At 54.6% G+C, this 15,701-nt stretch overlaps 1 protein-coding gene across 1 annotated transcript in view; it reads left to right on the plus strand.

Moving 5' to 3' along the window:
• Positions 1–12,107, plus strand: part of ZCCHC24 (zinc finger CCHC-type containing 24) — a 63,444-nt gene extending 51,337 nt beyond the window's left edge. The window contains exons 3-4 of the mRNA XM_025396486.1: positions 1,323–1,487; positions 7,954–12,107. Of these exons, the coding sequence (XP_025252271.1) occupies positions 1,323–1,487; positions 7,954–8,067 (279 nt within the window). The 3' untranslated portion in view covers positions 8,068–12,107. The remainder of the gene's footprint in view (positions 1–1,322; positions 1,488–7,953) is intronic.
• The last annotated feature ends 3,594 nt before the right edge of the window (positions 12,108–15,701 follow it).

Genomic DNA, 15,701 nt, shown 5'->3' on the forward strand with positions numbered 1-15,701 from the left:
TCATATATAAAATGCAGTTACAAATCAACAAGAAAAATATTAGGCTACTCTTGCAGGAAAAAAGAATCACAAAGAGTATGAACAAATAGTTCACAAATGAAACACAAGTGATTCTTAAATGCATGGCAAATTCACTCTTGCTCATAATAAAAGACATGAAAGTCAAAGCTCCTCTGAGAAGATTTTCTACCTCTTAGATTGGTGATAATGAAAACTCTGTTGATGCTGATGTGGAATGTTAAGTTGGGATACCTGCAGTATGTGGGGAGGGGCAGTGGGAATTTGCTCTTTAAAAATTAGTGGTGCTCATACCCATTGACCCAACAATTTTACTTCTGTATTCACAAATACACTCACACATGTGCAAAATGATACACATATGAAGTTGTTCATTAGAGCATTGTTTGTAATGATGGAAGAACAGAAACAAGCTTGATGTTCTAAAATAGTAACTGGTCCATGCACTATGGAGCTTGCATGGACTCATACTGTGTGCAGCTGTTAAACCGAATGCAGTAGCTGTATTTGTAGTGATGTAGGGAAAACTCTAACATGTATTATTCAGTAAGAAAACAGTAGCCAGGCACAGCTGTATGCACCTGTAGTCCCAACTACTCAGGTGGCTGAGGCAGGAGGATCCCTTGAGCCCAGGAGTTTGAGTCCAGCCTGGCCAATACATCGAGACCCTGTCTCGAAAAAACAAAATAAGATATAGTTTTAAAATGGAAGATGCAGAACCAGATGGATAATCTGTTTCCATTTTCATGAGGGAAAAGAATGTACGTACAAATTTGTATGTCATATGCATCTGTAAATGCAGGGCCCGCCTTTGGAGTGGTATGAGGGACATTGGATTGCCTCCTAGTAGAGGAGTTGACTGGGTGCAGGGAGGAGGAAGACTCATTGGCACTGCCACCAGTTTCCGTGCTTGTACTGCCTCTTCAATGACCCTTTAAAGCACACTGCTGGGTAGGTCAAAGAGTGCCTGTGTGCAGGCCCATGAGACCAGCTGCCCTTGATGACGTGTGAGTTAAGGAAGTAATTTCCAGCCACCACTGAATACTTTACTCCTTAAATCTAGAAGAGACGTGCTCCTCTGTTTTTTCACCATCTCCTCTGTTTTCTGTTCCCCATGTATCTCCCAGCCTTTGGATCCTGTCTGTGCTCTGGGGACATCCCTGATATTATCTAGACTGGGGGCAAAAGGGGCCTGTACACATGGACACAGGACATGAAGACTGAGGCAGAGGCCAGGGGAACCCCATGGGGCATCATCTTGGCCTTTGGACCCCAATCCCCTGTGTTTGCTTCCTGCCCTGTAGGCACGCCCCAAAGGCGAGGGCCTGACTCCATACCAGGGCAAAAAGCGCTGCTTCGGCGAGTACAAGTGTCCCAAGTGCAAGAGAAAATGGATGAGCGGGAACTCCTGGGCCAACATGGGGCAGGAGTGCATCAAGTGCCACATCAACGTGTACCCGCACAAGCAGGTGAGCCGGGCGGGCTGGGGCCTTCTCGGAAGGACCACGGGAGGGTGACTTCTCCCTTACCGGGCCTCAGTTTACTCCCTCGTACGAGGGATATGTCTCTAAGTTGACTCTTTCTTTCCTTGTCTCATCTGAAATGGGAGGGAAGGGAAGGGAAGGAGAATGGTGGGGCAACTGTACCAAGATCTTGAGACCAGAGAATCCCGGCAAATTATAAAACTAGTGAACAGGGCTTGCTGTTGTGAGACAGAGACGTGAGGACAGCAGGAAGCAGCAGGAAACTCCAATTTCCTTCCTTGATCCATCCAGTCGGCCAGTGTCAACAGGGAGGCTGTGTGTACCAGGCCCAGGCATGTGGGAGAGATGGGGCCAGCTCCTCCTAGGAAGGTCTTACCTCAGGCAGCTGCACAGGGAAAATCACTCAGAGGAGCTGCTGCTGACTTGGGGACCTGGAGGACAGGGGGAAGCTAGGCCTATCACAGGTTGGGGGCTGGCCATCCTAGGAAGAGGGCACAGCAGGTACAAATGCCCTGAGGCCATAAGGACTTGGGGCACTCCAGGCCCACAGTTCAGTGAAGGCGCAGGAGAGGGCAGTGAGAGGCTTGGGGCAGAGGGCTAGACGGGGCGGTCACAGAGCCCTGGGGGCACTTGAGGAACCCGAGAGCAGCAGGGCTTTCAGATTCATTTTAAGTCAGTTACTCTGGTTGTGTGCAGAGATTGAGTGGGGAGACCAGTGAGAAAGACAACACCGTAGCCCTCATACAAGCTGGGAGGGGGCTGAACTCTGGAGGAGGCTCTGGAGCTGGATGCGACACCAAGCATCATCAGATTGGTGGTGGAATGTGGGGGAAGAACAGGAGCCCTGGAGAACAGTCCCACCCCAGGCAGGCTAGAGCACCTGAGTGGATGGAGGAGCTTGTTCCTGAACTGGGCAGCCTGGCTGGGACACAGGTGTTGGAAATGAAAGCAAGGCTCCTCTGATACAGATTACATTTGAGATGTTCGCAGTAATCCAATTAGAGATGTCAAGAAGGCAGTTAGATTTGTAATTCTGAAGCTCATGTGAGAAGTCAAGATGGCCCATACATAAGTGGGTGTCATCAACCTAAACATGGTAGGGAATGGATTTGAGTTCCTGTAGAAAGAATGTGGACGGAGTAGAGAAGGGATTCCCTAGACCAAGTGTTGCTGAATCCCAGTGTTTGATGGTCAGATAGAGGAGGAAGACCCAATAAGGAGAAAGAGAACCAGGGAGCGTGGAGTCCTGGAAGCCAGGGGTGGGGTTCGGGAAGTGCTGTTGGAGGCTTGACTGGTGCTTGGTGCTCAAATGTCAGGTATAGAGACCACAGAGGAGTGCCTTGGAAATTTGGCAATAAGGAGACGGTCCTCAAAGTTTTACAAAGCAAAACAAAAGTATCACTTTTACCTGGGGAACTTGAACTACAACCAAGGTTTGAGAAGCACAGAAGCCCGGCCAGTCAGGCGTGAGGGCGAGAGTGGAGGTGCTGATGTGTAGCTGGCCTGGAGGTCGGGGCAGTGTCCATGGAGCAGTGTCAGGGGAGGCTGGTGTGGATCTGGCTGCAGAGGGAATGCCTCATTGTCCAGTCTCTTGAGGAGAGTTTGATTGTGGAGAGAATCACAGCAGTAGCCACAACCAGGAAGGAGCCCTGGAGCTAGGTGTTGTGGAGATGGTAGAGCCTGGAGCCCAGTGCAGTCTGGTGAGAATGATCTAGAAGACAGCAAAAGGCTGATGATTCAGGGGAAAAACGGGAGATGCTTCACCCATCGGCACAGGAGGGAGGGAGAAGAGGGGGTAATTAGGAAGGTCCATGGGTTGGATGATGCAAGAAGAACCTCACATCCAACGCTTCTGTTTTCTCAGCAAGTGGAAGACAAAGTTCTCAGGTAGGAGTGAGGCGGGCTGGGGCGGGCTTGAGGAAGGACGAGCGAGGAAGCAGCCTGCTAGGGAAAGCTGGCTGGACCACCCAGCCGCATCCCAGGCCCGGGGGAGGTACGTGATCCTAATGCAGTGGCAGGTGTCAGCCTAGTTCCGTGACTTGCTCCAGCACAGCTCGCCTGGCAGGTGCAGGCCAGGCCTGGTGTACAGAGGGTCTACAGGACAGAGGTTGGCTGGGCAAGCACTCCAGAGGGCAGATGGCTGGGGGGTGGGCATATTTGTAAAAGCATGACGACTGTGCTTCATCATGGGGCATCAGCAGGAAGGGGAAGCTAGAGAGGCCCGGTGGAGAGGGAGGCCTGGTGGGCCTGTGGACTGGGGGGAGTCTGGGAGCCAGTGGAATGGAAGGAGAAAAGGAGGGGGCAGAGACGGGTGGTTTCTGAAGAAGCCCAAGTCTAGGGTGTGGCTGAGGGGTGGTGGGAGGGAAAGGTCACTGTCGATGAGGTAGCGGGGGATGGAGGAGCCAGGGGTGGGGTGGGCCTTCCATGTGTGCTGAGTCACCACAAAGGACAAGAAGACAGAGGAGGCAGGAGGGGAGAGAGCTCTGGGAGCTATTGGGGGAAGGCTCCCCTGAGGGAGAGATGTGGGGCAGAGCTCTGATGGGGTAGAAGGTCAGTAGACTGGGGGCCTGGAGGATAGCTTGGAGCCTGGAAGGGCAGATAAGTGGCCTGGGAGGGAGGAGGGGAGGAGGGAAGGCAGATAATGGTGGCTGGCTGGGGGTAGGAGTCAGGAACAGTCCAGTTTCTGCAGGGCCTCAGATGTATGGGGGCTGCTGGGGTCTGTGCTGACCGTCCTGGGGGCTGGGTCCTTACGACCCCTTCTGTGACTTAAGCGGAGAGGCAGCGCCCAGCCCATGCACCCAAGCCCCACAGGAACCGAGTCTCTGCAGTGGCTCCAGCCCTCGGCCCCTGCCCCGATATCGCCCTAGCATCTGGCTGGGCAGGGCTCCTCACCATGCCCCTTCCATAATGCCAGGCCCATTCCTGGCTTATGTCACCATCCCCAAGCTGGCAACGGCCTCACCTGCCTCGCCATCTCCATCCTGCCAAGCTCAGTCCCAGCGCAGCCTCCCTGACCACCTGTCCCCCATCTCCACATTCAGGATCAGCTCTCCCAGGACCCAATCTAAAGGATCCCTCAAGAGCGTGTGTCTGGGCCCTTCCCCTCTCCCAGTCGTTAGGCTACTGTTTAGCACCTACTGTGTGCACTGGGGACACCGAGGCCCCAAGAGGAGACAGGACATGAGCAGGGTGACCAGTCAGCTGGTATCAAGGGGCCTTGGAACCCAGGTCTCCCACCACCCAGGGCTCGATCTCTCCTGAGCTCCCAAGCTGGGTGGGGGTGGGAGGGTGGTGCCTCTCTATCCCCCAGCTGTCCAGAGCCTTTGAAGAGCCCAGCGGTGGTGCTCCCCATGGCGCCCCGCGGTGGAGAGGGCTGGTTTATTTCTCCTGCCCCGCAGAGCCCTGACCTGTGTGGCCTCCGTCTCCGGAGAACCCTCCACCTCCCCACTCTCCTGGCCGCCACATCTGCTTCCTGTCAGCCTCCAGCTGCAGCTCCCCCTGCCGGCTCTGGTCCCCCCAAAAAGAAAACGCCACTGGGCCTTGCCTTGCTGCAGGGAGTGGGGGAGGCCCTCCACCACGGTCAGCCCCAGCTGCGCAGTGTTTTCCGTCCACAGAGGAGAGTGTCTTGACAGCTTCCCCAAGCTCCTCGCCCAGTGGCAGGCCAAGCGGGGCTGAGCAGTCAGACCAGGGCCCACAGAGGGAACCTGCACCATAGGGTCACGGCGGTCACGGCCAAGGAGGGGGCGCAGCTCAGATGAGCCCAGGAGGGCGCTGGCAAGGATGTTTCCAGAGCATTTCACCCGGGACTTCGCGGCTTCCCCTGCGCCATGCTGCCCCTAACGCTATATAACACATGATACCAACACTGGCCAACATTTTGAGTGCTCTCTATGTGCCAGGCACTGTTCTAATCCCTTTGCATAGACTAACTTACTCTTCACAGCAACCCTATCATGTAGAGTTAGCCTACAGACTTAGCCCCCATTTTATGGAGGAGAAAATTGAGTCCCAGAGAAGCTAAGTGATTTGCTACACGTCACACTGTGATCACTAAGTCTTCCAGAGCTTTTTATGGTTATAAAATACTTTAAGACAGTCATCTCTGTTGGGCGCAGTGGCTCACACCTGTAGTCCCAGCACTTTGGGAGGCCAAGGTGAGAGGATTGCTTGAGCCCAGGAGTTCAAGACGAGCCTGGTCAATGTAACGAGACCTCATCGCTATAAAAAAAATTTTTTTAAACAATTAGCCAGGCGTAGTGGTGCATGCCTGTGGTCCCAGCTACTTGGAAGGCTGAGGTGGGAGGATTCACTGCACTCCAGCCTATGTGACAGTAACCCTGTCTCTAAAAAAGACAGTCAGCCAGGTGTGGTGGCTCACGCCTGTAATCCCAACACTTTGGGAGGCCAAGATGGGTGGATCACTTGAGGTCAGGAGTTCAAGACCAGCCTGACCAACATAGCACAACCCGTCTCTACTCAAAATACAAAAATTAGCTGGGTGGTTGTGTGCACCTGTAATCCCAGCTGCTTGGGAGGCTGAGGCAGGAGAATCGCTTGAACCCAGGAGACCGAGGTTGCACTGAGCCGAGATAACACTACTGCACTCCAGCCTAGGTGACAGACTGAGATTCTGTCTGAAAAAATAAAAATAAATAAAAAGTAAAAAGAAGACAGTCATCTTATTTACTTCTCTATCACACACACACACACACACATACACACAAAAAAAACTAGGAAAAAGGCAATGAATGTTATTAACCTCCCACCCAGGTCCCAAAAGGACAAGTCGAGGTTGTGGAGGAGAAAGCTCCTTCCCAACAGCCGTTGGCTGATAGGTGGCAGAGCTGGCATGCAAAGCTCTGTCTGTCGGACTTTGGTGATACCATGTCATATGGAGACACTGCAGAAGACACCAGACACAGAGTGTTCCAGAACAGTCTTCAAAACAAACTGGCGATGACCCCTTCAGTCTCCATGGAGGTTCTGTCCTCAGTCCTGGGCCTGCCAAACCTCTGTCAGCCCCAGAGATGAAGACTCAGAAGGCAGATGCCAGTCAGGGTGGGTGCAGCTGGCAGGTGCCCGTGAATTCCCAGGGGAGAGCGCTGTGCCGGTGAAGATGGCCTTCCCTCCACCAAACACAGGAGGTGCTGTCCTGGGGACAGAAAGCCAGGGACTCAGCCAGGCTGGGAGGGAGTGCGGCAGTCTGGGGTGGGCACTGGTCATAAGCTGGCCCTGAGCCCCAGTACAGTGCAGCCAGTGGGGCCAACTGCAGGCAGTAGGCAGCATGTCCCTGCAGCACAGGGCTTGGAAACAGCATGTGTGGCTGGAAGGCCACACACTACCACCTCCTCATTGCAGGCCCCGGGGATGTCCCTAATGTCTTGGAGCCTCAGTTGCCTCATCTGTGGAAACTCCCTTCCTCATACATCTGTGGCCTGTTTCCTCCCTGTGCCACTCACAGGGAAGTGGTGACATTAGGGTGTGTTCCAGAGTGGCCTGGCTTAGGTGGCAGTACTTTGCCACATAACATGTAAGCCATGGGGAGTGAGGGCTGTGTGGGCCCTGCTGAGTCTGGCCTTTCTGGCCTGTCCTGGAAGACTGGGTGCAGGAAGAGGCCCTGGCCAGCCTAGGGGGTGGGGGCTGCAAACCAGCTTGGGTTTGGGGTGCTGGAGGGGACACTTCACAACTATACTGATCGGACGGTCCTTTGGGAGCCGAGCAGAGTCTGTGGCTGGATCTCCAGGATGAGGCGACAGGGACCCAGATTCTAACTCAAGGTGGAAAGCCTTCTTACCGTCCAGGCAGTAAACTGGGGACACCCAAGCCCTAGATGGAGGAGCTGTTGGAGGTCTCCCTGGGATGTCCAGGAGAGCAGGGAACTTACCCTTCCTAGGTCCTTTCACCTTGGGATCTTGGCTCAATTTTGATGGCCCTGCACCAGCTGGTGTCCCCCTCCTACCGATAAGACAAACCACAGACAGCTTCTGCATGCCGGGCTCTTTGTATTCATTATCTCCATTGAGTTGTCTGGTGAGAACAAGCCCATGAAAAAGCTGTTATCAGCATCCCTGTTCACAGATGGGAGCATGGAGGCCAGAGGGGGCAGGTGGCCTGCCCAAGGTCAGACAGCTGTTAGGTAGAAGAATCGGCATTCGAGCCCACTCACTGGGTGATCGCAGGGAGCCTCCCTCAGCAGGAGGGCCCCAGCACCGTGGTTGAAATGACCTGTGACCACAGGTGCCCCCTCCCCACCCCGCATCGGGTGTGTGTCTCTCCCTCTCTGTGTCTGTCAGTCTCTGTCTCTGTAGAGATGTGCATCTCTGTCTGTCTGGTCCCCTCCCTGTGTACCTGTCTCACCTGTCTGTCTCCGTGTGTCTCTCCCTGTCTGTTTCTGTGTTTCTGTCTTTCTCTCCCCTCACTCCCCTGGGCCCCTTCCTCTTTCTCTCTGCAGAGACCCCTCGAGAAGCCCGATGGCCTGGACGTGTCCGACCAGAGCAAGGAGCACCCGCAGCACCTCTGCGAGAAGTGCAAGGTCCTGGGCTACTACTGCCGTCGCGTGCAGTGACCAGCTGCCCGCTCGCACCCAGAGCCGCCCCCGACCAGCCCAAGGAGACGCTGCTTCCCTGTGCTGCTCCAAGGGGCTGCGTGTCGCCCTGTGCGTGGGGTGTCCTCGCAGGCCTGCGGGGCTGGGCCGGGGGCTCTTAGCGTTCTTGTCTTGTGTGTGTTGACAAACAGTGTTACTGACATCGCTGCCCCCACAGGCCAGGGAAAGCAGGGAGTCTGGGGCTCTTTAGGCGGGCCTGAGGTCTCTGTGGAGGGGACAAAAGCAAGCAAAAGCCCATGTCCAGGAGCCCCGGGTATCCCCACAGACTCTCCTCTGAGAGCCTCTTTGGGGTGAGCAGCCTTGTATTGGCCACAGGTGCACTAAATTTACTGTGAATCCCAAACTTCCCCCAGACCAGCCAGGCCGCCTGCCCCCACCCACAACCTTCCAGTTTGCCCGGTATGGAAAGCCACTCTCGGAAATCCCTGTTTCTTTCCTGAGTCAGCAATCTTGGCAAGGGGACATGTGTTCTAGCAGCTGCTGGGGAGTGGACCTCTCTGTCCCTTGCCCACTTTAAGCCCCAAATCCTGACCCCCTCTGACATCACTGGCATTGCACCTGGGTGTGCCCCCCTCCCTACCCTATGGACCCAGATAGGAGGGGTTAGGCACAGGGGAGGCACGAAACGCTGGACGGATGTGTCCTGGGGAACGTGAGCAGCCCCTCCCACGACCCCCACCAGACTGCCTTAGGTTTTGTCAGTCCCACTCCCCTTCCTTCCCCTGTGCCTCCCACCCACGCTGGGGGTCCACATCAAGGTAGTTTGGCCCAGCGTGGAAGCCCAGCGTGTCTGTTCTAGCAGAAAGGACGCAAGCCTGGCATTCTGGAGACCTGGGCTCAAGTCCTTGCCCTGCTGCTGACGCATTCTGTCACCTTGGGCAAGGAATTCACATCTCCGGGCCTCAGTTTCCCCATTAGTTAAATGACAGCATAACACCAGAGAGCAGAGGGCCCATTTCAGCTCTGTTGTTCTGGGATTCATGCTGGCCGGTGCTGTGTCCTGGAGCTTTATTTGGGGAGTTTCACCCAGAATGGTGGGAGAAGCCTCCCAGGTGCCAGGTACCCCGCACCGTGACCCCTCACTTGGTGTCTTAAGAAGTCAGGCTGAGGGATGCTGAGTCCTCCCCTGCTGGCCCCTACAGCCCCAGCCTTGCTTTTCATCCCCAACCCCTGCAAACATGGAGGAGCCTCCTCCTTCTCACCTCGGTCTCCTAGCCCCTCACGTGGAGAACCCTGAGACAAGCCACAGAACCCCTCCTTTCTAAAATGGGGACAATAATTTCCTACCTCCCAAGGGAGCAGAGAGGCCTCGTGGCACGTCCCTGGCCAGGGAGCCCACTGTCCTGACTGGCAGCGGGATCGTGCGCTCCTCTGTCTCCCGGATGAGAAGCCCCGTTTCCATAGTCATGACCCTTCCTTTCTCCCGGCTGTTAGAACTGGGTTTCTTGATTTTGCCCCTACATGATGCCTCTGTGGAAAAAAAAAAAAAAATCAGACCACGAAATGGGCCTGAAATTCAGTGTTTACCATGGCCTCAAGGATGCCCACCTGGTGTCCAGTTGCCTTTTGTATTCAAATGAAAATGCTTTGTACAACTGAGGAGTTACAGTGAAGTGTTAACCAGGGGTCCAGGGAGCGAGTTGAAAAGATGGAGTGAGTGTATTTGCAGCCAGGGAGCTGCAGGGTGGATTTGAGGGGCCATACCCTCTGAGCACTTAAAAAAGGTACATTTGCTCCAGGCAGCAGGCTGTGGACACTCTTGTCACCACTGGGGACTGCTACTAAGGACTCCCCGAGCGTGTTGTTCCCCGTCTTCTCCAAGGTGTTGAGGTGAGCTGGGGTTGGCCCTGGCCCAGGCTTCTGTCCTCAAGGAGAAGCTGCCACTGACAGTCATCCTACTGCATCACTAAAGAGAATGTTCACAGTGGTGGGCAGTGTGCCTGTGCCAACCCTTCCAGGGACCCGGCCCCATGTGGGACCTTGGCCCAAGGATGCCTGGGGCCTGCCAGCTGTGCTGCAGGCCCCAGGGGGAGCCCACACCCTAAAAAGAACCCAGGTCCCTGACCACTGGAGGCCAGGGCTTCCCTGCACGGGCTAAGGGGAGTTGGGATATCACCCCAAAGTGACCTGGCCAGTGAGCTGTTCAGCAGGTAGCCAGTGCCCTGCCATCTGTGCAGAGCCAGCCACCTTGGGGGCTGAGGTTCCCGCTTTGAGGTCCACCCCCTATGCTCCCCTTGACTGGGCTCTGGCTGAACTGGGGAACTCTCCGTGGTCAGCAAAGCCACTGCCATGTAGGCTGGGGTGCCATGAGAATTAAGTGCTCAGAGGGCCAGGAGCCCAGGGGACAGGAAAGTGTGTGGTTTTAGTAAGTTCAAAAGGGACAATCGCTTGCAGTTGGTAGATCTAGCGATCTAGTTGGGAGATTATGGTGTTTACCCCGTATGAAGTATTCAATAGTTCTACTTGTGAATTTGTATTTATTTTGAGTTATACTTGACACAGAATTCCTTTTTTTAAAAAAAATACTATGTGTGTATTTTGGAAAAAAAAATATTCATAGATGTTAAAATTTCTGCATGGTTACCAGTTTTTCTCACAACACTGAATTTGGTAGCTTTTCCCGAAAAAATCTTCACAGTGATTTTTTGTCTGTATATATTTGAAGGCCGTTTTTTAAAAAAAAGAAAAAGAAAAGAAAAATATAATTGTTTGATTTTTGAGAATAAACAAACAAACAAACAAAAAGAGAGGCATTTTCAAAACTTCAGAACTTTCAGGAGGGCAAGAGAATATCAAACAAAGATTTCTGGAAGTATTTTGCCAACCTTCTGGTTGAACTGCAAGAAAATATTTATGGTGAGAACTTTTCTGTTTCCCATTATTGGGTTTTTGGTTGGTTTTTGTTTGTTTTTTACTATGCTTTGGTCTGTAAAAATATGCAACTGAACTACATTCAGAAGGAAATATTGTCTACATAGAATATTATATGAAGTTGGTACATAATTCTGATGAGGAAAAAAATCTCTGCAATTCTTTAAGCCATATTGTTTTTCTGTGTTGTTTTCCCTGGATGAAAATATCAGTATTAAGTAGCCAGCATATTATTCAAGTGTTTAGGCTTATTAATATGTTCTTGTCCTGTATTTATACATATGTGTATTTTGAAAAGTATTGCCTTTTTTAAGGGAAGCTATAATTTGATACACAGTGAAAAAGGGAATGGTGACCCCTTTGTGCCTCTTCCACTGAGGATAACAAACAGCATTGTAATCCATTCTCTGGCACCTTCTTCTTCTTATCTTGTTATTACGGTTTTATTCATTTTGTAGAGGGGCAGGGGGTGGGCGAGGGGAAGAAGCAGCTTATTTGACTAACCAGCCCCTCTGTGGTCCACCAGCGTCTTGGCTTGGTGGGAGGGCTCTCGATCAGCAGGGCCCCAGGAGGGAAGAAGAAGTGGGGCAAAGCCTGGCCTCGCCGCTCCGGAGCTTTGCCATCTGAGCCACGCCTCCTCCAGGCCATGCTCCTTGAACTTGGAAATGTCAACCGGAGCCCTTACACCAGCCCTCCAGCATCTAATAGACTTGAATCTACTCTAAATGAATATTTAATCCAACCTCACTACATTGTAGCTCAGTCCAACGACTAACCCTGAAATGGGAGTATTCCAGCCTTCAGCGAGATGGCCAAGCAGTCCCCTGGGGGCTGTGGCAGCGGGCTCATCCCCTTCACTGTTGCCAACCTTGCCGTCGGACCTCCTCCACCCCCATGCGGTGACCCCATCTGTGTCTGTGTCTGTCCATACGTGTGAGTCCAGCTAAAAAGACAAAACAGAACCTGGGGGCCCAGCTCGGAGGGTGCGTGGAGAAGGCTCCGACATCTCCGAAGTGCAGCCCTTGGGATGGCATTCCGTTGTGTGCCTTATTCCTGGAGAATCTGTATACGGCTCGCCTATAGAAATATAGCCTCTTCATGCTGTATTAAAAGGACTTTTAAAAGCAAAAGAGGCTCACAGGTTTCCTTGTTCACGCAAGCGTGTGGGGAGGCTGGACTCTTTCAGAGGCAGGAGACGGGGCAGGCGTCAGAGAGACTTGGGGCTGGCCTCAGCTCCCCTGGGTCTGGGTCATCTTGTCATTGTCCTGCCTCCATGCCATTGATTTGCCTCCTCCCAGTCTCTCTGCCCCCAACTGAACACTCTGCAGGGCGACGGCCCTTCCCAAGTTGGCCCCAGACTGGGTGAGATTGTCGGCAGATGAGGTCACGCATTCACTCAGTGGGGGGACTCCCGGGTGACCATATATAGGAGTGAATCTGCCTCGGAGCCGGCAGCCCTGGGCCGCTCCCACTTGGCACACTCGGCCAAGATCAGGATTTGGGCCCAGACACGGAGCATCACACAGTGAGCAAACAGAGGAGTCCAGGGGAGACGGCGCAGGGACCCCTCTTCTGAGGCCTGGGCTGGCCTGGGCTGTCATGAGGTGGGGCTCCTGCTGAGGACCATGGGGAATCACAACGAAGCAAGACTGTCAGCAGCCACCCGCCTGCAAAGCCCAGCATCGGCTCTTGCTGTTCTCAACCTTGCTGCTCACCTGAGTCACCTGTGGGGCTTTAAGAACATCATTGGTCCCACCCCAGGGAGGCCGAGGAAGTGGTTCAGGGTGTCCTTGAGTTTGTAAAGCCCCCCAGCTCAGTCCATTGTGCATCCAGAGTTGAGCAGCACTGGGCTTCAGATGGTCCCTAGTGTTCCCGTGGGGCCCACAGTGATGGGGAGGAGGCGGGGGGCAGAGAGTCCTGTCAAGGGGCGCCTGGTCCTCAGCTCCAGCCAACTGTTGCTATCTGTGAATGATGTTGCCCGGGGAGGGAGGAAGGGGCAGCAGGAGAAAGACTGGAAATCCCAGTTGTTACATGGAATTGTCCACGTTTTAAATTTTGGCAACGAGTTAACGGGATGTTTGAATAGTGTAGAAGTCAAAGCACATCTGTACGGGCCAGTCCATGCCCCCTGACTGCAGACTCTGAGATGGAGCAAAGAAAACAAAATGCCAGTCCTCGGGGTCAGGGACCATGGATGTGAGGGGGGAGGGACAGGCAGGAACAGAGACCACCAAGGCCAGACCTCCTGTCTTATTTGGGGTACAGAGCAAATCCCAGAACAAAGCCCCTTCCTGCTGATTGGCATCTAGAGAATTCCCCGCAGGGTGCCTGCCCTCAGTGTGTCGAATGGCAGCCAGGCTAGAGTCAGCCTGAACACAGGTGGCTGCCAGCCAGGCCCAGCAAGGGAGTGGAGAGGGCACCCACCTCCACCAGGGTGAAAGGAGAATGAAGGACCCCCTCCTCCACACTGTGCCCTCTGCCAGCCCAAGTCCTCCAGCAGCCCAGGTGGGGCTGTTGCTCTCCCTGGGCAGATCTGAGGACACAGAGCCGGTGTCTGTCTCAGGGCCCTCCTGTCTCCTTCAGCACTGCCACCAGGCCAGCCCTGCGACCCCAGCTGTGTGACACTGGGTGACTTTGCCCCTCTCCGAGCCCCAGCTCTCCCGGGGGTATTGTGTGGATGAGACAACCCACTGAACACAAGACAAAGCGCACTGCTTGCACCCGGGAGAGGCCCGGGGAGTGTGGGTCTCCTGTTCCCATTGTCTGTGGCTCAGGCAGAAGCATCCGACCAGTGATCACACCAGAGATTACACAGGGAGCCAGGCCTCGAACCCAGGGCCCCAGGTGCTTTTGCACATCCAGTGAGCATTGACTGGGCACCCATGCATGCTGAGGCTGGGGCTTTGGGGCTGTTGTTTGATGACATGCCCTTGTCTTTGAGTGTGTGGCAGTGTGCATGCGCCTGTGTGTTTGTTTTGTTTTGTTTTCTGTGGAAAGGAAACAAACCCAAGGCAAACACAGCCTGCATTTCAACATCTCCTGGAGCCGTGGAAACCACTAACTCCCTGGACAGGAAGGATTTCCGGTTGGACTCGGTGCCCGTGTCCAGAGGCAGCTGGCTGCTGAGGACCCAGGAGAGAGCAGAGTCCACCAAAGAAAGGGCCGGCAAGGGATCCAGAGACGGTGGCCCTGCCCTGAGCTAAAGCTGAGGCCCCACAGGGAAAGGTCTCACCCGGCACACTCACCCAGCAGGCAGGTGGCAGAGCCAGGATTTGATTGAACTTGGAGTTCTCACCTCCCAGTGCAGTGTATCAGGGCAGAACTGGGACAGAGACAGAGTTGCAAAGGTCAGACCAGGAGTGAGGGTCCGAGGCTGGGTGTCTCAAAGGGCAAGAGACCAGGCAGGAGGAAGGGAGGTGGGGCAGGTTGGTGCCAAGTGATGATGGTTGCCAGGTTGTGAGAAGCCCCCTTGGCATCTGCTCCAGACACAGAGAGGGGAGACCTGGCCTGGGGAGAGACAGCGGGAGCTCAACCACCTGAGCACCAGAGCCCGTCAGGAGCCCAGGGCCCTCTGGCAGGACCCTGACAAGGCTCTGCTTCTTGGCATGTGTGACACAGAGCCTCAGGTCCTTATCTGTAAGCGAGGGGCAATCAGGACACACTGAGTGTAGCGGACACCTGGGCAGCTCCTGCGCACAGCTCTAGGGTGGCCACCTCTCTCCCACCAACCCCCACTGTGGTGCTGAAGCTCCCAGGCCCAGGCCACCAGCCGGCTTCTGCACTGGACTCCGGCCATAGGCTGGAATTCCTCCCGGTTTTCTGGCCTCATGCATCCTCCTAACAGTCCTGGCAGGAACCAGGACAGGGAACAACATGTCAGTATGCCAGGTGGAGAAACTGAGGCCTGGGGAAGCCCTGCTGCCCCAGATTGACAAGCAGGGACCTCTGCCGCACCCTTCAACCTCCACTGTCTCCACTGTTCTGACAACCTTCACTGTTTCTGATCCTGACCAGGGCCACCGAGCGGATTCCCACCAGCCTGTCTAGTCCTTCAGCAAACAGCTGTCTGTCAGTGTGTCCTGGGGCCCGGCCGGGAGCTCTGAGCTAGGCCTGGGATCCACAATGCTCTGGGGATTCAAGCCCCCACCTGCCCTCCTCAGACACCCTGGTGCTCCTCCCCACAGCCTGGTAAACCCAGGGTTAGGCATCCGAACGCCACCCTTCCAGTGGCTGCCTCCTGTGCGGCCTGTGCCCGGCTCCTGCCCACGTGTTTGGAAGTGGGGAGAAGGGGCAGGGAATACCCCAGATGAAGGGAATGAGGGCCGAGGTGGGCTTGCCATCTCTCCAGAGTCAGGTGTCTTTGCTAGTCCCCCAGAGCACTGGTGGGAGCCAAGAACCGGCTGCGCTTGGGTGCAAAGCAGGCCTCTCTCGACACCTCCCCTGCCGTTTGTCCTGAGCTGGATCCCAACTGAGATGTTGGGGACACTTGTTCCCCCTGCCCACACGCACATGCACTCATACACATCTCACACGCACACCCTCACACATCTCACACACACGCACACTCACACATGGGCACCCACACACATTTCACATGCACTCACACACATCTCACACGCGCACCCTCACACATCTCACACACACATACACACTCACACGGGCACCCACACACATTTCACACACACACACATCTCACGTGCCCACACAGTTCATGCACACACAAA

Source organism: Theropithecus gelada, chromosome 9 (genome assembly GCF_003255815.1).
Source record: "Theropithecus gelada isolate Dixy chromosome 9, Tgel_1.0, whole genome shotgun sequence".
In the NCBI taxonomy this organism is placed as follows: Eukaryota; Metazoa; Chordata; class Mammalia; order Primates; family Cercopithecidae; genus Theropithecus; species Theropithecus gelada.